The sequence below is a fragment of the Neofelis nebulosa genome, chromosome 5, assembly GCF_028018385.1.
Source record: "Neofelis nebulosa isolate mNeoNeb1 chromosome 5, mNeoNeb1.pri, whole genome shotgun sequence".
Classification (NCBI taxonomy): Eukaryota; Metazoa; Chordata; class Mammalia; order Carnivora; family Felidae; genus Neofelis; species Neofelis nebulosa.
The window spans coordinates 60,706,586-60,730,111 of NC_080786.1; the positions used below are offsets into that span (position 1 = coordinate 60,706,586).

Below are 23,526 nucleotides of genomic sequence, written 5' to 3' on the forward strand. Positions count from 1 at the left end.
AAAAGCATCTGGCTTACAGAAGCGGGCTGGCTTGGGAGAGGTGAATGAGGCCATGTGAACGTTATGCACCCCTATGTTATTGCAGTGCACATACCAGCACAGCAGCTTTGTTCTCACACTGTCCACAAACCTTCCCTTTTATCTTGGATTTTTCACTTTCAGAAGAACTGGCCATTTTATGATTAAGTGGTTGTTTCACTGGCTCTGGAAGAGAAAAAAAAAAAAAAGGTCAGGCCAATCATATCAAAATATGATATTCAGTTTTATGAATGTAATGAAGTTGTGCACCATGAAGTACCGAAATTGTGCACATTTCTAAATTCTCAAACGTTATGTCAGTATTAATTGCCCAATAACAATGGTGTGTAGCCAAGTCCACTCTTTCCAGGAAACTGGGAAGGCCACATTTCCCCTCCCAGCCCCCTGTGACCACGGGGCCCCACATTTCTGCCCACACCCATTCTATTTAAAACTCACTTGAACCGGACACGTGAAATTACAGAATGTTAAAAACTACGCTCTTGATAGAATCCCTATGGCATCCTGTCCCATTTTCAGATCAAACTAAATGAACCTCATACAGAACAACTTCTATAATAAATGTTATATATATTTTTAGAACCCGTTCTGCCAAACTATCTTAACCATTCAAGTTAAATGTACTTATCCTCTATAAAAAAATTTCCTTTTGGAATTACTGAGAATTCAAATTGATTTTTGGGTTTTGCTATTGTGCAATAATTCATTAAAATATAAAGCCATTTTCAATAGTCTTTTACATTCCCAGGATGAAATTTCAATTTATAGTCTTACATTGCTAAAATATCTTCCCGGTTAAAAAATTACATAAGTTTGGGGCGCCTGGGTGGCTCAGTCGGTTAAGCATCCGACTTCAGCTCAGGTCATGATCTCGCTGTTTGTGAGTTTGAGCACCACGTGGAGCTCTGTGCTGACAGCTCAGAGTCTGGAGCCTGCTTCAGATTCTGTGTCTCCCTCTCTCTCCACCCTCCCCCACTCATGCTCTGTATCTCTCTCCTTCAAAAATAAATAAACGTTAAAAAAATTAATAAAATGATGTAAGTTTAAGAAACAGTGCTATCAAAGTCCTCACCATTGAAAAACGTTCTTCTTATATTCATATTCTAATATTTTTGACATAAAATAAGGCTGCCCCCCCCAGAAAACAAAATGAATTTGAATATCAAAAAAAAGACTCATCATTTTGGTGTTTAGAATCTTTATACTGCATGAGCAATTCTAGCACTTTAATTTTCTATGCAATCCAAATGTAAAAGAAAATAAATTCTATCTTTAGCATCTAATAATACAGTGGTAAACTGTTTACCTTGAAGTTGCTCCTTTAGTAATTTTAATTTCACTTTTCCAGCAGAAAGCTATATTAATGAAATACATATTATTTGTCAGGGATACGATCTCTTATTCAAAGAAAGTTTAAGTTACTATTATTAGAAATATTAGAAAGCCATAACATTTTAGTGCATCTTGAGTGAAGCAAACATTTTGAAAGAATAATACAATCGTAATAGAATATCACTATTAAAGCATATATAGAACTTTTAATTAACAGAAAATTCAAGGGGTGCCTTGGTGGCTCAGTCGGTTGACTCTTGGTTTTGGCTCAGGTCATGATGTCACAGTTCATGGGTTTAATGCCTGCATCAGACTCTGTGCTGATAGCGTGGATCCTGCTTGGGATTCTCTTTTTCCCTCTCTCTCTGCCTCTCCCTCGCATCTGTGTGCACATGCTCTCTCTCTCCCAATGTTGGAAATATATAAACCATTTTTTAAAACATGCCATATTATGTTTTAAACAAAAATCCTTATATATCATCACGATATTATTTTAGAAAAGCACTAATATTCAAATATTGTAAAGGTTCAGTAAGCCTTTTCTATTTTGGTACCTTTCTGAAACATACACAGTCTAATATTTGTGTAGACCAAATCTAAACTGAATTCGCACTGAGCTGCTCTGCTTACATAACTGCAGAAGCCAATATTATCTTATTTGTCTAATTCAGAGAACCACATATTTAAGCATCACAGATTTAACCTTCAATATATTCGCTGTGATCCCTGACTTCCCTAAGATGTAGCCAAAATATTGAGTAAATAAGGTTCGCTTTACGTGTTTCAAAGAGTCACTTAAAATCCTTGGATCTTAAGATTTTAAGACATAAAACAGACTCACCAAGTGTACATACTTGCCTTGGTCTTATTGAAAACCAACATTCAAAGTACACAAACGAGCATGGAAGAATGGTGCACACTGATACAGACACTGGCAATTCATGCCTAGTTTTCAATTTGCAATTTGCATGCTCAATTGCCCACTTTGTCCATGAGAATATGAGAACAACGGCTGCCTCTATGTCGATGGCTGTACCAACTGCAGTCATCTTTGAAAATTCAGGCATAATTATTCTCAGTGAATCTAGTGGTTTTGCCTCGAAAGGGCATTTTTTGTTCACATTCTTTAAGTGGCTGCTCAGATGCTATGTACCAAACATAGCAGAAAAGAAAACAGGATTGAAATAATCAATTTCTATGTGAATCACACTTTTACTTCTAAACTGGAAATGTTATACAAGTTACAGATAATTTAATCTCATTTTTCATAGCAAAATTGGCCAATATTATTACCTTAGTGGTACGTCTGAATTGCAACATGATCAATATGGTTATAGACTACCTGGGCAGAATGGAGATGCCAAAGCAAATTGAATCCATTATTAGGGAAATTTTATAATTTGTTTTTATTATTATGAATATTTTTCTGCTCTATAAACATGGCCATATTTACTTCAAATGATTCAAACTGCATAAAAATATTTCAGTGAACAAACTGCTAGCTGCTATTTTGAGGCAAACAGAATTTCCTCCTAAGTCTGATTTTTATCTGTTTGGGAAAGAGTTGAGGATAGAGTAGGGCTGGACCTGGGATACACACATAACACACACACATCCATATGTATATACACGTACATACATACATGTATGTATATATGTATATGCACATACGTGTATATTCAAAACATCAGGAATCCAATATACTGAAGCCTATGCGGTATTCACCACTTATGCCTCCACCGGTAGATGCTGAAGGGGTACCATTAGGGTACAGGGCAGTTTAGTGGCAGTACCATACAGACATATCACCTGGGCCATCAGACTCAGGCTGTGCTGTCACCATCAGCCTCCTTGGCATTGACAAATGCCTCCAAACACCCACCAAGGTCCTAATCTGCCATGCTGGTCCCACACTCCTCCCATGAGCCACCTTATCAAATATTCTCATTTGTAATCTAATTAGCTACTTAAACACTGCCATTTTCTATTGCTTGTCCTTCCATCCTGCCATTGCATAGAGCCCTTATTAAATAGCCATTTGTCTTATGTTTTAAACCCTTCCTAAAAACATCTCTTGCAAAAGTTCACATTAACCGGACCCGTCTTTCCTCAGACACAACTTTTTTCCAGAGAACTCTCCAGAGGAACTTAATTCCATTTCTACTCCCTCTCACTCATCAGGAGAGAAGAAAATTTTTCTCCCTGTTTGCTCTTCAGTGCTGCTTCCAGAATATTGCTCTGATCTCACCATTCAGCAAAGTTGCCTCTACTGAAGCTCCTCGCCATTCGTTTATTGCCTTTATCAACATCCAGGATCCTCCTCCACCGTAACTTCGGCAATCTGCTCAGTATTTCTCTCCATCACAGTTCTGGGTGATGACCGTGCAGACTTCAATGTTCATGCTCACCTGACATCCTGATGTTCAAAACCCTCCAATATGCTGACTACTCTGACCATCTGAGTCCCTCTTCAGCCACCTGACCATTATGACCAAACCTTAAACCTAAGCAGCAATCTGAAGGGTCACACCTTTAAAAGCCCAAAACTCAGAGTTTCTCAGTGCTAACCATGATCACCTTACCTTCTTCCTCTTAGACCTCCCATATCTACCAACCATTGTGATGAAATAATCCTGACTGGATCCCCCACAAATCCATGCTCTTATGGCACTTCAGCAGTCCATTTACTCATTTCATGTTAAATCTCAATCATGATTCCCACAGCGCCTATGTCAAACTTTCTTCATTCCAAAAGACCCACATTTACCCCATTTCCCTTCCTTATTGTGAGCAGATGATCTTGCCTTCAAATTTACTAAGAATGTTGAGATCTTCCCATTAAAATCTTTCCACAGCTTCCTGCCTTACCTCTTGTCAAATGCAATCTCTAAAAATTTACCTTTACTGCCACCTATTTTCTCTTCCATCTTTTTTATCAGATAAAATGTGTTCTCTTTCCATTGGTGAAGGTCTCCTTAATGAGCTGTCTCTTCAAAGACTAACCTCCAGCAATTGGCACCTCTCTCTCTTGCATCTTCAATCTTTCCTCCACTAGTGAGTCCATCCCTCAACTACAAACTGGCTACATCTCTCTGATTCTGAAAAACAATACACAGTTGACTCTTGAACAATATGGGGGTTGGGGCACGATTTTTTGATTCCCCCCAAACTTAACTACTAATAGCCTACTGTTAACTGGAAGTTTTACAGATAACATAAACAGTCAATTAGCACCTATCTTGTATGCTATATGTATTATATACTGTGTTCTTACAATAAAGTAAGCTAGAGAAAAGAAAATGTTATTAAGAAAGTCATAACATAGAAAAAATACATTTAAGTACTGTACCTACATTTATTGAAAAAATCTGCATACAAATGGACCTGCACTGTTCAAATCTGTGTTGTTCAAAGGTCATCTGTAATAAAGTCTTTCCTTGATCCTGTTAAATCTTTGAGAGGTCGCGCTCTGTTCTCATTCTCAGTGCAACATTAGTCTTTACTCATTATCACCCACCTTTCTTTTTTTAACTGCTTGAAATGTATTTTTCCATCTAATAACCCAAATATCAAATCAGTGTTTTTTTTTAATTTTCATTCTCCATAAACATTTTTTAGTGTGATCTTCAGCCAATGTTACAATTGGTTTCAGACATATAACTTGAACATTGCTTAAAACTCTATGAAGTAGTTAGCAAGTATTGTTATATATGTTTACAAATATGGTAACAGGAGCTCAGAAAAGTGAAGTGACTTGCCTAAAATCAGAGAGCTAATGAAATGAGTCAGGATCTTAATCTATATAGACTAACACAGGATTTCTTGACCTTGATACCATTGACATTTTAGGACAAATAATTCTTAGTTGGGGGGCTGCCCAGTGTATTATAGGGTGAATAGCAGCACCCCTGGCCTGTAGCTACTACCTATCATTAACCAAAAACCACAAACCAAAAACTCTCTTGGTGGTGATAAAAAAATGTCTCCAGACATTGCCAAACATCTCCTGGGGGGCAAAGCTGTCAACTTTTGAGAAACACTGGTCTAAAATCACAGTCAAAACTTCTCTCACCACACAATGTATAGAACAATGTTGACGTCTCCATACTTTCTAAAATCACCCTCCTTTACCTTCGTTTTTTATGAAATCACATTACTTTGATTCTACTGCTACCATTCTTCCTCTTCTCAGGCTCCCTTTACTGGAGAGCTGGCAAATTAACTTAGAGCCAGCCCGGAAGCCTGCATTCCAAATCTTGGCCCTGACACTTGACCTTGAGCAAGTTAATTTCTTTGATGTTAAATTACTTCATCTGTGGAATTGGAAAAATAACAACTGCCTCTTAAGAGTGGTATAAGCACTTAATGATATAAAACAGGAAAAGCAGCTAAACTGTTGACTGGTATAAAATAGATAGCGAATAAATATTAAAGTTCTCTTTTACCTCCATATTCCTTGAGCTTTATCCTTCCCACCTGCCCTTTCTGAGCTTTATCCTTTATACCTTTCTTCTCCTTTTTATAAGTTCTTAAGAAGCACATTTACTCCCTTGGCTTCAACTAACACATGAGAATTCAAACAAAATCCTAAATCTTCAAAATTGCTAGGCAGAACTTAAATGCCCTCAACAACAACAACAAAAGAGATTTAAACAGGTGAGGTGATGGACATGTTAATTAACCTTATGGGTGAAATCTTTCCACAATATATACATACATCAAATCATCATGTTGCGCATTTTAAATTATCTTAATTATACCTCAATAAAGCTGGGAAAAGAAGGAGAAGAAGGAAGGAAAGAAAGAAAGAATGGAGGAAGGAAAGAAAGGAGGGAAGAAAGAAGGAGGGAGAGAGGGAGGGATCTCTAAATCCCAAACTGTTTTCCAACCTCCTTCTTTATTCTACTTCCTAGTCAATCCAGCCTGGAATATCAGTTATACATTTGAATTCCTCCTTTTCTTTCTCATTGCTTTTTTGGTTCCATAGTTTTATTCATTCTACTTTTGCTACATTCGAATACAGACTCTTCTCATTTGACCTTTAGATTCTTTTAATAGTCTTCTAAATAGTCCATTGGCCTCTATAGTAGTGGCCTCCAAAGTAGCATGTATGCATGCTTGAGGGAGCTCAAGAAAAATCCAGAAAGTAGAAGAGAATTTCTATTTATGTTTATGTCATCCTTAACTAATGTCTGTATTTTGTCTCACAATGCACATGATATATTAGTAAACTATTATGTATATAAATAAATTCTATTCATAAACAAATAAAAAGTTCATGTATAGAAAAGTCCATGCTCGGGGCGCCTGGGTGGCTCGGTCACTTAAGCGTCCAACTTCGGCTCAGGTCATGATCTCACACTCCATGAGTTCCAGCCCCGTGTCAGGCTCTGTACTGACAGCTCAGAGCCTGGAGCCTGTTTCAGATTCTGTGTCTCCCTCTCTCTGACCCTCCCCCACTCATGCTCTGTCTCTCTCTGTCTCAAAAATAAATAAACATTAAAAAAAAAATAAAAAAAAAAAGAAAAGTCCATGCTCAAAATACATTCTTGATTTATGTGGACATGATCAAAACAGTTTTGATATCATTTGTTCTATACTCTGTATTTATAAACTCCAAATGCACTCCATATTTAAACAAGATCAGCCACCTTAAGTCATTACCTTAATCTTAACTATCCTCCTGCTCAAAAACTGTCCAGGAATTCTATTCCCACAGTGAAAACATCAAGACTCCTAACTCTGGTATTCAAGACCTTCCCTTCTGCCCAGTCTCACTTTCTACACCCACCTTCTACAGCTCTCCAAACCCCATGTTTCCACATCTTTTGACTCAATTATGAGGTTTGTGGGGACTGGCATTATGATTTATTCATCATTTTTTCCTTACAAAGACATCTAGGAGACTCTCAAATATTTGTAGAACTAAAGTATTTTTTCCCAAGCACAGATGGTTCATATACTAAATAGTTATGACAAAAATTACATACTGACTTAATCTATAAATATTTTCATATGCACATTATCTTTCACATTGGATGAGGATCTCCTCGTGAACAAGGATAATGCACTATATGACAAAGGAGGCACTTAACAAATACTATTGAATAAATAAGTCAATAATGACAAAGTCAGCATTTTTAATGTGTTATAGTTCAATAATATCTGAAACATGGAATGCTATCTCAGAAAGATAATGAAAAATGGGAAGTGGACTATAAAACTTTTAATCCAAAAATTAAAGAAACATATCTCAGTAAGAGAATGACAGTAAAGAACAAAATGCTTTTTTGAAGCCAAAAACGTTAGAAGCACCAAGTAAGATGTTTGTAGATGCCAACTGGCCCAAAGAAAGTTGGATGACAGGTATATAAAAAATAAAGAGGAGTATATAAGCTAAAACTTACAAAGTCACGGATCTTGTGCTAAACAATCCAGAAACAAAACAGCTTTCCCTACATAAAGTCACTCATCTGATTTTAATCTTACATATAATCTAATGTTATATTTTACAACATACAGTTAAGATAAAGCAATTCTACAGCTGGGAAACCTGAAGGCAGCTTTTCCTCAGGTCTCCACACATGGAATCAACAGTATATGAATAATTATTATTCAAGTAGAACATAAACACATGAAACAAATGTGATCTAATAAAAAGGCAGGAAAAAAGTCTGTCCTTCGTTACATCAAATAACCTAGCTTTCACTTTAATATAAAACCACATAGTTGTATTTCACATACTTGAAACCAAAACTGAACTGCATGAAAAAAATTCAGTTTAGAAAAATTCTACTCAATATGAATTTTTTAAAATCAACTTGTAGATGAAAAACAAATATATCTGAATAATGAAAGCTACATATTAACCCATAAAAATTAATCACAATCCAATAATATGTGAAGTTGTTAAAATAAGATTAGTGGGTTCTTAAGTATGGAAGGGATTACAAGATCTAAAAATTAATTTATATCTCTTTACTTGGTAAATTCCCTGAGAATCAAATGGTATTTTCTTACCTTAATAATATTTCCTTTACTTTGTGACATTATGTGTGATTGATTACTCAATTTTCCCACTTGCCCAGATTTCCAGTGATATCCACTTGACCTTCAGTATATATAAATAGAGGACAAAATGTAATTACTAAATACATTTCTCCTTTTAATGAAAACAAATATATTTTCCCTGTTTGAAGAAATGAAATTCAGTCATTAACATGTAACAGATCACCACAAAAGGAAAATGAAATATCAATAATGCCACGATAGCCTTGGTAATTCTAAAATATAGCTCTACCATATTTGGAACTTTTGAGAAGAAATGAATAAAAGTAAAATGTCCAAACACAGATGAAGAATTCCATTTTTTAGACATTTACAATGACTAACGATACCTTTACTGATTTATAGGAAATTTTGCAGATTGCCATGCACTTTTAAAAGCTAAGGGTCCACAGGCATAAAGAGGAAAAGGAAGCAAAAAAATACCGAAAACAGCAGATGTACTAAGTGATGAATCCCGTATTTAAGACTACAGATCAGCTCCCACACTGAAAGGTAAAGAGAAGGCAAAGAAGGCGAACTGTTTAGCTGATGGCTTTCAAAGCACTTTTGAGTCTCACAGAATTTTTTGAAGTCAACAGGGCAGAAATCCAATTCTCACTTAAAAAATAATGAGACAAAACTTGGCCAAGGTCACAGAGACAATAAATAATAAAGTCAAGGTCAGAACACTGAACTTCTATCTTCCTGACCAATGAGTGGCAGGTTCTCATTCTGGCTATAACATTTATTGTCTTTGTGGCCTTAGAAAAACACTTAACTCTTATGAAAACTCCATCAAGCTTTAGAACATTTTTAAAAACATCCCCAGCTAATGAAAACACACTCTTGAGTCTGATTTCAGGAACTCTGATTCACAGATATTTCATTATCCATTGAGAAGTGCAAACTAAGCTCATCGGATCATTATAATAACAGCAACAAAATATACAATATACTTTGTCACCTGGGATGACATATGACATTGAGATGCTTGATTAAATCAATGTTCTGGTTATTAGAGGGAGTGTATGTATGTGTCATGAGTATTTTCCAAAGAGTCATACTTTAAAGATAAATACTACTGGAGATATAGTAAATTTTGAATTTTCTTTAATGGTTCAGAAGATATTTCATAGATATTTGATGATCATCCCTTGGAGCACCAAACAAAGCAAATTTAATATACAGAAAGCCTGGCAATATTTAGTACCAGCCAAAGCACATGAGACAAGAACTGTCATTCTCTGTAGGAAAAAGTTATACATTTTTGAAGCCTATTTGAAAGACAATTTCTCCAATATCTACCAAGATCTAAACTGCATATATACTTTGACCTAAAATTACACAGGTAAGAATTTAACCCTTTGATACTCTTGCATATGTAAGCAAAATATATATATAGAAGCATATTCATGGCAGCATTTATAATTATAAAATAGGGAATATTTAAATAAAAATGTCAAAAATATGCAAAGAAATATTACATAGCCATTAAAAGAATGAGATCATTTGTGTACTGATGTGGCAACAGCACTAAGATATATTAAGTAAAAAAAAAACGGAGTATGAATAATTTTATAGATAACCTCACTTGTACAAACATAAATGACAAGTCAGATATACACACACACACATTCAAACACACACACACATATATATACATATAGGCTTATACAAAGATAAGATATTTGTGGGGGCGGGGGGGGGGAATCTTAATTATTAAAAGCAGTGCTACAAATAGGCTGGGAGTAGCCCAGAGCAAAGAAGATATCATTTCCATTACATAACTATCAATTCTGTTTGATTTGTGTCATATAGATTTATTATTTGTGTAATAAAGGACAATTCTCAGTAAGATGAGCACAGATATAAAGCACAATATTGGAGAGTGCTCATTAATAAAATTTCAGCTAAAGCACATTCATCTAAAAATATTTTAAACATACTTGAGGGTTTGAATGATTCTTATATACGAACATGTAAACTCCTGCCTCCCAAAAGTTTTTCATAAATAAAAATGACCTTAAACATAAACTGGTGATCTCCTACGGATGGCACTTTTATGACAGTAAAGGCTGTGTTGCTGTGCTAAACATCCCAGGCTACGAATGGTTCATAAGAGTCATGTAAGAAGAGAAATAAGAAAGTGTAAGACCAAAGAACATTCAAACAACAAAACAAAAACAAGAACAAAAAAACAAACACAAGTAATGATAATTTTAAAAAGCAGCATGCCTTCTATAAAGGACACAAATAGAAAAAGTAGGAGAAATTTAATACTATTTGTTCAACAGGAAAAGCCAGAAATCATTCATTCAAGGCAGATCTTTGTTGAAATGACAAGGATATATGAAACATTTCCTTACACAACTCAGTTTATTCCTCTCAAATTCCCTAAAAATGTCACTTACCCTCTTTCTTCCTTTTCTCTGCTCCAAATTGATTGGAATTCCTGTAGTTTCTTTTCCATTTGTTGGTTCTCCAACTCTAACTGTATCTTCTCCATCCTCAGTTCCTGAGCATTTCTGAGTATTAGTTAAACACAGAATGTTCATTTGTGGGAAACAAACAAAAACAAGGCAAAATAATTTTATATAATCTTTTGCCCTTAATTAAAATTATGAATAGTAAATAAGTGATGGAGTATCCTAATTACTTCCTTTGCATTCTGTGAAATACAGTTTCTAAAGTTAGCATTTGCCTCCCATTAACATTCTCCTTAAGGTATTCAACTCTTCAAATGTCAGATTTTTGTTTTTTCTATTACACTGCGAGAGATTTCAAATCATAATTCACTTTCCATATGAACTCTGTCTTTGTATATACACAAATATCTATACTATATAAATAGAAAGCAAAAGAAAAAACATTTTCTAATTTTCATACTATCTTTCCTCTAAAGAATTCAAGTAGTTGGAAGAATACTGTTTAAAGTATCTAATCTTTTCTCTACAGAATACACATTTTTGCTGACCTGATCATCTTAGAAACCTTCAATAAATTTCTACCTCTATGTTGTATAATACAAAGAAAGAAAGAGAATGAGAGAGAGAAAGAGAGAAAGAGAAAGAAAGAAAGAAAGAAAGAAAGAAAGAAAGAAAGAAAGAAAGAAAGAAAGAAAGAAAGAAAAAGAAAGGGAGAAAGCAGAGCCTGTTTAGGGCCTATTAGGGAGAAAGTACCCATTGAGGGCCTCTGTACAGGAGCTACTACATTAAAGGGATTGAATGTGAACTGGGCCAAGTCTCACCTATTGTTTCCTCTGAAAGAAAGCAGTAAAAAAAGAACTTTTTGAGGACAGAGGAGAGCCCCCTTACAGATTCTTTGCAAGAGGTTTTGATAATAATACCTGAAGCTCATCGAACATTTGACACAAGCCATTTTCTTCATTTTACAGTTCTGGTCTCTTGTCAGTATTAGTCACTGTGTTCAATAGGTCTATGCCAACCTAGTTCTCTAGCTTTTATTATCTATCATGAGTTTAAATCTCTTTCATCGTTATTACATCAGTGTTTGACTATAATCAAGTAGTGTGCGTCCCCAAGGATTCAATGACAAGCAATCAAAATAAGAATAATGGAAATGAGAAAAGGCCACTAACTTATATAAACAGTCACCAAAAAGCAAGCACCAAAGCGGACACAATCCAGAGAGGTACATGGAAAGTTAAAGGAGGCAAACCACTCTGCCAGTGGGTTCAGAGAAGCTGGTAAAGATACTGATGGAGAGGCACTATTTTCACTTTATCCATTCCACAAGGAGTACTTCAGCCCTTAGTACGAACAAGGACTGTGGTGACAGGACATGTAATAGGAGGTGAGAGGATATGAGACCCAGTGGAGCTTCCAGTACAGAGAGGAACACAGACACACATGAAGGTAAACAAAATATGGTTATAATGGTGCTGTCACTGGAGAAGTACCTGGAGGTACCCGAACACAAAGGGCACATGCCCAGCTGAAGGGATGGCAAGAGCAGTTCCTGGACAAAGTGAGGTCTGAGCTGAGCCTCAGGGATGAAAGGACCTTGGGGAAGTCAAAGGGAAGTGGTGAGAGCAATGTTCTAAGAAGAGAGAAAAGTGTGGGCACAGGGAGAAACAGGTGATATGTGGGTCAAGGCACCAGAGGTTCCACGTGACTAGGCATTCTGTGAAGGAGGGGAAAGTGGCAAGAAATGGAATTGCTGATGTGGAGGGTGACCACATCACGAAGTGCCATGTAGGCCATGATGAGGATTTGTATTCTGTAAGTGATGAGAACCATCAAAGGTTTTTAACAGAATTGATTTTAGAAAGATCACTCTGACTACAGAATGGAAAATTAGAGGGTGTAAGGCTGAAAGGCAAGTCAAGGCCGCCAGTTGGGATACTATTTCAAGAAGCCTAATAATAGAGAGATGATGCTGGTCTGACTGGATAGAGACAATGGAGAGAAAAATGGGAGAATTTGACAACTTTAAGGAAATAGAATTAACTGGACTTGGAGACTGACCAGAAGCAGGAGACTCACCAGGAAAGAGAAAGGAAAGAATCTAAGACAATCATAGGGTTCTTACTCGGGCAACCAGGAGGATAATGATGCCTAGATCACTTTGCAATGGAATGGGGACATAGTTTAGGATTGATACCTGAGCTGGTCTCCCTGCCCAAAATCTCAATGGCCCACAACACTTTTCACATGGCTTCCAGAGGAAGAGTTTGAAGAGTACAAATGTGATTGTGTTACTCACTTGCTTAGAAAACTTTTAATGTTTTTGAAGTCCCCACTGTGGTAGAGGAAAGGAATGAGACCGGAAAAAAAAAAAGAAAAAACCAGCTTACTGACCAACTGTTCAAGTTGATGGGATGCTATGGGTCTGAAATAAGACATGCGTTCCTCCTGGAAACAGCTTCAGACACAGAGTGGGGTGGAAGGGGGGGGGGGAAGGGGCATGTGGTGCAGGTAAGGCCACTGAGGAAAACTAAGCTTGATCCTGCAGAAACCAGGTCAACCCAACAAATGCAAGGGCCAGAAATAACCTACTGAAATGAGCTGAGGGCTGGGAAAGAGGAAGACAAATGTTGGAGAACACCAAAATGTCAGACAAGGTCAAGATAATCATTAAGATAGTATCAAATGAGCAGAAGCTTGGAATAAGGAAAGGGTAAGAAAGGGAACTCCAAAGATATTAACATAGAGTGGGTGTTCCTGTCCTAGCTTTTGTAGGTTGCTGATCATGCGTGGATCAGAGACCTAAAGGCCATGAAACAGTGATTCCCCCTCCCTTCCAAAATGAATTCCAAACTCCTTAGTGTGGCATAGAGGTTAATTTACTATCTATACAATCCTTCCCTTCTCTCCAACTCTGTTCTCTGTCCCATAAATTGCTGCATGTGTCTGAAAGTTCCCAAAGTATGTGGCCTCTGTGCCTTTGCACAAGTTTTCCCCAGTAACTACCCAAATAACTGCATCTTTCAGGCAAAGCTTGGTGACCTCCTCACCCCTGCCCCAGCAGTTTATGCTTTCTCATCATACCATGCTTCACAACATACTGTAAATGTGATTCTATCTATTCACATCCTCCACAAGCTACCTGAGAGCAAAGGTTGTGCCTTCTTACTTTTATGTCCACCATTCCCTATCACAGTGTGTAGAATACATGCAATTAATGTTTGTTGGATGAATGGTTTATGAGTATATAAACACAGACTTGAAACATATGACCATAATCAAATTATGTACGTCCCCTTTTCTTTTTACACAAAAAAAGGAAAATTGGTAATAGTAGCAATGGGATTGCTCTCCCTCCCACCAAAAAATGGTAAAAATAATACAGATGATACTGAACAATAGGAGTTTGAACTGCATGGGTTCACTTACACACAATTGTTTTTGATAAATACAGTACGGTATTGTCTTTTCCCTTCTTTATGAATTTCTTAATAACATTTTCTTTTCTCTAGCTTACTTTTTTGTAAGAATACATTATATAACACATATAACATACAAAATATGCATTAATTGACTATTTATACTACCCATAAGGTTTCTAGTCAAGAGTAGGCTATTGGTTGTTAAGTTTTGAGGGTGTCAAAAGTTCTGTGTGGATTTTTGACTGTGCTAGGGGGTTAGTGTCCCCAGTCCTTGTTGTTGTTCAAGGGTGAACTGTACTGAGATTGCCAGATATTTGTATAACATTTTCCAGCTTACACATGCTCTTACACACAGTTATCTCAAAAGTGAAGGAAGAATTAGGAAAGTCTGAAGACACTGAATAACCACAGGACTGTTGATCTGATTCAGGGAACTCAAAACAGATTAAAAATTGACAGTCTGGGGGCACCTGGGTGGCTCAGTCGGTTAAGCGGCCGACTTCGGCTCAGGTCATGATCTCACGGTCTGTGAGTTCGAGCCCCGCGTCGGGCTCTGTGCTGACCGCTCAGAGCCTGGAGCCTGTTTCAGATTCCGTGTCTCCCTGTCTCTCTGCCCCTCCCCTGTTCATGCTCTGTCTCTCTCTGTCTCAAAAATAAATAAATGTTTAAAAAAATTTAAAAAAAAAATTGACAGTGGGGGCACTTGGGTGACTCGGTCGAGCGTCCGACTTCAGTTCAGGTCATGATCCCACCATCCGTGAGTTTGAGCCCCGCGTCAGGCTCTGTGCCGACAGCTTGGAGCCTGGAACCTGCTTCATATTCTGTGTCTCCCTCTCTCTCTGTCCCTCCCCCCACCGCATCTTGCTCTCTCTCTCTCTCTCAAAAATAAAAACATTAAAAAAAAAAATTTTAATTGACAGTCTGTCCCCAACCCAGACTGACTGACCCTTACTGATTTCTGAGAGGAAGGCCTTGGGAATTTCCAGTGACACTAGATGATCTCAAAGGGAAGCAGTATATTGAAACTTCCCATACCCCTGCCATGTCATAAAATTCCCAAGATACCAGAATTGCCTGGTTCTAGCTGAATGCATTCACAAGGCAATCCAAGACAGATGGTACCCTTCCAAGACAAAGATTAATTCAACATACTGTCCCTTAATAGGTGAAGTGCAGGGATAGTTAGTAGCCTCTATTCTCTATTTAAAGGTCTCTCAGCCCAACAGTCTCTGTAAATTTCAGGGTCTTTCAGTTTCTTTAGGGTGATTCTTTTTAATTCTGAATATGTCACAAAACTATTTGTAACTTTCTGTTCGACTGCTTCAATAGTCAATAAACCCAAAGTTCATTTATCACTTTTCATTTTGATATTGTGGCAGAAATAATTTTAGTCCTCATTTTTTAAACTATTAGGGATTTAAAATATTTCAAACCTACTCTCTTATAGATAAAAATGCACCGATGTAAAGAAAATGGAGGAAAAAACTCAAAAATTTAAGTTCAACTCTACACAGCCTCATATAAAAAAATACTTTACAGAAATGTTAGCAATTATTTTTATTTAAGTAATAAATATATATACACTTACTTGTATTTTAGTTTTACGGAATTTCCAGGTTTCCCCCATGGAAGAACTACAAAATCTTTGGTGTTCATGATTACTGCCTTTTTTTTCCCCCCACTGTCTTGATATTATCTAAAAATTATTGTGATTTGCAAAAACGTCTGAAAAAGTAGCAGACAAAAGAATAATATCAGAGTAAAGCAGTTAAATTACAAATTCAAAACTACATACAATTCAGACAGGTTTTAAAAATAGAAATTGTTATGAAGGGAAAAAGTTGAATCAAAGGCTAAACAATAAATACACATATGCTAAATATATCATAAGTTTGACAAATATTGATATACTAATGAAGTTATAAATATAGCATATATGATGGAATTCAAATTTTACCAATAATTATATAGCAAAAGACTGTGGAAATAGTCAATTGAAAGTGAAGAATGTGGGGCGCCTGGGTGGCTCAGTCGGTTAAGTGTCCGACTTCGGCTCAGTTCATGATCCCATGGTTCATGGGTTCAAGCCCCGCGTTGGGCTCTGCTGAATGCTTGCTACTTGCTCAGAGCCAGAAGCCTGCTTCAGTTCTGTGTCTCCTTCTCTCTCTGCCCCTCCCCCACTCGTGCTCTGTCTCTCAAAAATAAATAAATGTAAAAAATAAAAAAATTAAAAAGGAAAGTGAAGAATGTACTCATTAAGACAAGTACATACTCTGTCTCTTTCTATGGTGAAGAGTATAAAAATATAAATCAGGTTTTGTTTTCATCCAAAAATAATATCCAAGGCTAAATATAGGAAAAAGAAAAGAACCTTAGAGATACAATCCAAACTCAAAACCTTTTTTTGTTCATATGTGGTAATATAAAATGAGAATTAAGGTATGTAATAATTACCCAGAGGCATTCTAATATCCTCATTCATCAAAGAAAATTTTAATGATGCTCTTTGCCTAAGATCAGAAATTAGCATATTTAGAAAGAATTTTTCAACAAGAAATGAAACAAAGAAGATTTTCTGCCTAACTCCAAGTTAACCAGAAAATTAAATTATTCAGAACACCCTATTTCCTGAGTATCCCAATTATTCATGGTTCTATAATAATTTAGTCTGTAATGCTGAATTACTGAATCACATGCACAACCATTAGGTTTTTATACGAATAAAAATTTCCAAATTCTGAACGCCCTTAAAGAAATATGAGGGCCATTGCCATAGAGTCCATAGTCTTAAATGGACAAACCATTTCATGCTGCTGGTTTTTATATGTGTTCCTATGTACTTAAAACCCCTATAAATATTTCCTAAGCTCTGCTATATGCAAAGCACTGTGTTAAGAGGCATGGAGTCAAGGCCCAAGGAGATCTGTTGACTGGCTCAAATGGCATAGAGTCAAAAAGGGCATATAAGACCTACATATAAAGGCCACAAAATAGGGTAGAAATTATAAAGTCCATAAAACTTACAGATGTGATAAGAAGAGAGAGAGAATTCAAGCTGGCTAGCATTTAAAGTGGCATTTTGAGGAGAATGGGGGCTTATATAAAAAGATATGGACTGGATGAACACTTCACACTATGAGAAAGAACAGCTCTTGAATGGGGACTAATGACTGGCTCCATTTGGTTGATATTCGGGTTACATGGAAGGGGAAAAGTAGGCATAAATTTGGACATGTAGGCTGCAGCTCAATAATGAGTGGCTTTAAATGCCAAGTTAAGGCATTTGGAATTCAATATGTAGCTAATAAGAGGCACTGAAAGTTTTAGAGGGAGAACAGAAAATAAGTCTAGAAGCTTTGCTCGAAAACTTAAGGAGAGAAGGTATCAGAATAGGAGTAACCAAATGGAAGGTTATTGTCACATGGAAGTCTACATAATCAAATGTGCAATTCTTCAGTTTTGTTCCTTTGGGACACTATATCATAATTTCAATGATGCAACCACTGATCAAGACATTTTTGGAATACCTCTTTGAAACCTCCTGCAGAGTCTGTCATATACCCAACAAACATACAAATCTACTTTGTTGTGCCTCATTTAAAACTAAAAATTATAGCACTATATGCTAACAAATTTGGATGTAAATTTAAAAAAATAAAAAATTAAATTAAAAAAATATATATTGTTTGGCAGGAGTGAATACTTTATTCATTCAAATCTAGTTTCAAGTTATTCTACCTCCAAAAAATCAAATCTACCCTGAAAGGGTAGATTTTTACTACCTTGGAGAAAATTCTGAAGGAATTTATTTCTGAAGATAATTTCAAATAGAATTATACAAAATAATTTTATATTGTAAGAAAAGTAGTAGATGCATCATAAGACTAAGTGTATTTGTGCCTTCAATAAACACTTGTGTTTTTTTTTTAATTTTTTTTAAAGTATTCACTTTTGAGAGAGAGAGGGAGAGAAAGAGAGCCAGAGAGGGGCAGAGAGAGAGGGAGACACAGAATCCAAAGCAGGCTCCAGGCTCTGAGCTGTCAGCACAGAGCCAGACACGGGGCTCAAACTCCCAAAAACGCGAGATCATGACCTGAGCTGAAGTTGGATGTTCAACCAACTGAGCCACCCAGGCACCCCCGGTAAACATTTATGTAGCTACTCCTTCCTGACCTGTTTATGGGTATTGATATCACAATAGTAAATAAGATACAGTGTTTTCCCCCAAAGAACTCAAAATCAAAGGGAAAGCCACACAATGACAATACCATGGAACATTCCAACAGAAGGAAATACTTAGGAGGGACATTTAACTCGGACTTGTTTCTTAAGTACCAAGTCCTCTCTCTCAAAGCTAAAATGAATATCAAAGAAAAATAAAGATAACCCCTGGAAAACTAAGATTTGGTTTGCTTTTGCGGAGGGAGGATACATCATCTTCTACGCCTTCCTTGTAGGTAAAAACTTTGTCTCACTTAAAAAAGACTTCAGGAATAATCCTACTCAAAAAGAGTCTCTATCTCTTTTTGATCATTATTTGGAAATCCAACTGCTGGACCCTAAGTCTACTGTGATAAATTTTTCAAGAAAACTTTCATACTGTTATCATTGCCACCATTATCAAAAAATAAAGTCAAAAATTATACGTGGGTTTTTAACTGTGTGGGGTGCTGGTGCGCCTAATCCCCCACATCGTTCAATGGTCAGCTGTATATGTACGTATGCATAAAGCTGAACGTACACATGAAGACTGAAATGAATAAAAAAAGTCTGTAAATTTCATTAGGATGAGATGATTCAGATGTATAGCTCTGCTGATAATGTGATTTAACCAATAAATGGTCTTATTTGGGGGCATTTCACTTCATTGAATGCAATTAGTAAGGCTCCCTCTCAGTTAAATGTTTTATCAAGTCACACACATAAGCCAATTTTCTCGTATGAAGAGAAAAGCAAGATTATAATTGTGAGTCATGCTGTTCCGCCTGTTTCCTTTCGTAAAACCAACAGAGAATTAGTCACCTTTCTTGGGACAGCAAGGAGATAATAATGTCAGCAGGAAGAATTGCAAAGCACAAAACTTTAGTCATTTAATGGAATCAGGGAAATAGAGATAAACTCCCTATTATGCGAACTTTGTAGTTCCACTTGTCCTTAGGTGACTCAATTTTTTTCTGACAATTAAATACCAAAGGTTTAATAGTTATTTGGAAAATGTTCTTGTTAACTGACTTATTAGACTGCATCATTTTTCTGTCCCCAACCTGTTTCTCCCCACAGGTGTACAGATACTATGACGCAATATTGTCCATGATGGTTTGATTCTCCTTCTACATAAGTTCTCATCCTGGGAATGCAACTCAAGCATCAAGGCCAGCTACCACAGAATGGAAACAAGGAAATTATGATGATTTATACTCCTAGAAACTCAGAGTATTTATCAAGAGTTGGCATAGTCTTCTAGAATTTGCCATGACACCACTGGCAGAATGGGAGGTTGGGGAAACCACTGTTTTCAAGATAGGACAGTTTTTGTAACTGAAAACTTATCTAAGATTAGCTGATTAGTCTAATGACCTGAAATCATCTTAGACTTGAAAATTCAAAAGCCAATAAATAAGAATTTTTCCTTGCTTTGACACATTTTAAGGTCCAAAAGCAAACTCTCTTGGATGGACTAATATGTTTGCCATAGCACTTAGAAACTGGATACCCAGGCAAGAAATATTAAATAAAAATGAATTTCAATAAAAATGGTAGTTTTAAACTCTTAAAAAGAATTGTATCCTTATTCTACATATATGTATATATTCAAATATTTTTAAAAATCTAAGGAAAAGACTGATAATACATGATCCCTGGCATAATGTCTTGTGCTTTAGTGGCCCAATAAATAAATATATGCCATTTTCTACTAGCACAGGCCATGAAAGTAAATCAGGTGCTGACTTCTCAGCTGCACTTAACCTTTCAGCCAACCAACACAGCCGATAAACGCTGCTTCAGGGTATTAAATAGTGCCCATGGCACCCATTTTTTTTTTTTTTTTTTTTTTACCTTATACGTGAAGGTTCCCTTGAGAGCAATTAAGAAAGTTTACTTTCACTCTCAAGGGGCAAGGTATCTTTTTAAAATAGTTGTCAACTAAAAATGATAAGTAATGTTAAAAGATGCTAGGTTTAAGTTCAGAGGACCTTTGTGTTAGAGTAGTCTCTGAGCATGTTTATCCATGTATTAAATGATAAGAATTCCACCCCCACCCAATTTGCAGGATATCAAACAAAAGGACTCTAATTTATGGTCTGTAAATCAGCGGGCTCCTTAAGGGCCACCAGAGAGCTCAGGGTTCAGAGAAGGGGCAGTGTTAGAAACTACCCTGAGAAGGGAATGAGGGAACATCAAGGTTTTTCTCAAACCACAGCTTCTCTGACTTCATCGGTTTTCATAAGGAGCCTCTGAGTCAGATTTAATATAAAGAAACTCCTCAATAGCTTAAAAAATGTTTTAAAGGCACAACATAAATCAATACACAATTATTATCAACTGAAAACTTCATATGATTACAAATAGCAATGAAAGTATTTAATTCATAAATTAAATTCAGAATCCTAAGCTCTTTTATATTTATCTATCCTACCCATTCTCATACAATCCACTACTATCCTAAGTGGTCTCTTCTGAATATCTTAGAAATGGGAAAATTAAGGAAAGATTGGTGACAAAGCCAGAAAGTACAATTTTATTCCCAGACCTGTTAGCTCTTAAGACTTGAAATCTAAATTGTTCTACATCCTTAAAGTGATGAATTCATATCATTCATATTCTTCACCCTTTCATATTCTTAACCTGTCATTAAAAGGAAATGTAGAGAAAGAACTGTTTGGCATCAGATTACCTTCTAAATTTTACAGTAATGTTTTTAAACACCGGTGAAAACCTTTTGGGTTTCAAATTGCCTCCATGTAATACAAGGTTATAAATTTCTTCTCTAAAACTTTCCCCCTTACCCAGAAGGAAAAAAAAAATTACTCATCTGCTCTGTTTGGTACTTGAGAGCTTCAATTATGCATTCTAATTTTCCTAAGCATTATGCTTTATTTTCCACTTTTCTGCTCACCAAGTTTTATTCCATTCATTGCCAGGTTGGAAGGCCACCTCTACGATGCAGATTTCTTCCATCAAAAGTGAACTTCTCTTTCTGTAAGAACATCATGCGTATTACACTCATTTGCTATTATATGCTTCCTTGTGCTATTTTTTCGGCTTTGCTTTTATAGGTGTGGTTTCCGTGAGCATCCCAAATATTTGAGGGCAGTCCTGCCACTGATCTTTGAATCCCCAGCAATTAGAAGAGTGCCTACATACAACATACTGCCAATAATAATAATATGCTAACTTTTAAATATTTAGCTTTTTCCTACTGCTTTGAATTTATTGGACAATCTTATGAAAAAAAATTAAACAAACACCCTCTTTCCCACTTCAAAATCTTTTTGTTTTCTTTTTTCCATGTATCCTACCAGACTCTGGTGAACATTCAACAAATATAGGAACACCTCTTCTGTGCCAGATATCGGATTAAGCTCTGAGAAACAAGGTGAGCCAAACAGGTATAGTACCAATCCTCACTGAACTTGTAGTCTGGTGAAAAGAGTAGGAAAAAATTAAAAAGCAAATAAAATAACTGTGGGAAGTACGAAGTGTTTTGAAAGAAATAGACAAAAGACTTAGCTACCTACAAATAAATGTGTAATACAACTGGAAATATCATGGGAGGTCAGGCAGGCCTCTATGTAGGTTATAAAATAAGGTGATACAAAATAAGGTAGGGTTTTTGTTCTTATTTTTGTTTTCATTTTCCATAAGCATACAGTTTGCATAGTTTTAATCCTGTGTAGCTTCAAATTTATACGACTTCTTTTTAATGAGTCTTGCTAACTCTGGATTTAAAAAGTCAGGCTATAAAAAAAAAAAATACATAACTGAACCAATATATGAGCACCTCTAGTGCCGATTTGGGGACAGAAGAAAAAAAAAAAAAACTCCCACAGCTTCAGATTTCTTAGGAATCTGCCACCCCTCACCTTGGGAAGCATGGACTTCTATAATACAGCGGGTGCCTGTGGCCACCCAGGCAGAAAGCAAGCTACAAAAGGGGATGTCCTACTGGATTGCCACAGAACCAAATTTCTCATAAGGCACCCCTGACTTCAAAGGATAAAAAAAAAAAGGGTAGCGTTTGAAAAGGTCAGGTTGTAGAGGGGGTATAATTGACAAGGCCCTGGTTTTCTTGCCTGGGGGTTCACTCTCGGTTCACCTCACGGGCTGGAAAGTTCTTTGTTTATAGAAAAAGACTTTTATCCTGAGGCCAAGGCCGTGTCTTGCAGCCCGTGGGCCTGGCACTGTGTCGGGCACACGGCAGCGCTCAGCAAACACCTACAGGGCCGGCGCCCCAGCCCCACCCGGAACCCGGTCTACTTTCCCGCCGTCCCGCCATGCGTCCCGCACCCGGCGGACCTGTCAGTCGCCACTCCGCCCCGCCGCCCGCCCACCATAGTCATCCGCAACCTGCTGACCCACCTGGAGACCCCAGCCCCCTGCGTCACCACCGCCTGCTGGAGCTATCCGGAGCTTCCGCCTCGGTCTCCTTGGTTACCGCGTTGCCTCGGTAGCCATAGCAACCAGAACACTTGGTCCTGCCGCCATTGACCAGCAGAGGGCACAAAGGAGCCCTGACGCGAGTGGGAAGCAGGGAGAGGAGCTGAAAGGAGAAGAGAGGAGAGAGAGAGAAGAGAGTGCAGGAGAGCAGGGACAGGGAAAGGACCTTCTCAGAAAGGACAGGGCTGAGAAACCCAGCAGGCCTTGAAGGCTTTCTGCTGGAAGGGCTTCTGCCACATTCCAAGCACTCTTCTAAGAGTTTTATCTGTAATATTTAATTCATCCTCTTAACGGCCCAACTTATACCTAAGAAAATTAAGGCACAGAAAGTTTGAATAACGACCCAAAATTACAAAACTAGAAAATGGCAGACCCAAGAAGAATAACCCAAGCAGTTTAGAACTCCCATATATGTGCTCTGTTCAACTGATTATCAAAGGTCACAATAGGTAAAACCAATACTAGAATCTAGGGCTCAAGAGCTTTCTTTATACCCAAATATATGACCCATGGTGTGTGCGAATCTAATATATAGGGAGAGAGGGAGAGAGAGATAATCAACCCATGCTTCTCAAACTTTCCTGTTCCAGTCACCTGTGGTG

General features: G+C 37.0%; 1 protein-coding gene across 5 annotated transcripts in view; it reads right to left on the reverse strand.

Moving 5' to 3' along the window:
- ZBBX (zinc finger B-box domain containing) overlaps nucleotides 1–22,928 on the reverse strand; it is a 123,550-nt gene extending 100,622 nt beyond the window's left edge. For 3 of the 5 annotated variants that reach the window (XR_009261974.1, XR_009261972.1, XM_058730418.1), the window contains exons 1-7: nucleotides 22,847–22,928; nucleotides 21,384–21,464; nucleotides 15,855–15,991; nucleotides 10,830–10,943; nucleotides 8,392–8,482; nucleotides 1,346–1,394; nucleotides 95–204 (exon numbers count right to left, since the gene is read on the reverse strand). Coding sequence is in view for 1 of the 5 variants with exons in the window: in XM_058730418.1 (XP_058586401.1) it covers nucleotides 95–204; nucleotides 1,346–1,394; nucleotides 8,392–8,482; nucleotides 10,830–10,943; nucleotides 15,855–15,922 (432 nt within the window). In the remaining 4 variants the exon portion in view is untranslated. Of the gene's footprint in view, nucleotides 1–94; nucleotides 205–1,345; nucleotides 1,395–3,619; nucleotides 3,945–8,391; nucleotides 8,483–10,829; nucleotides 10,944–15,854; nucleotides 15,992–21,383; nucleotides 21,465–21,786; nucleotides 21,806–22,846 lie in introns of those variants that run through there. The other 2 variants (XR_009261973.1, XR_009261975.1) reach the window with 2 other exon arrangements.
- Between the last annotated feature and the right edge of the window lie 598 nt (nucleotides 22,929–23,526).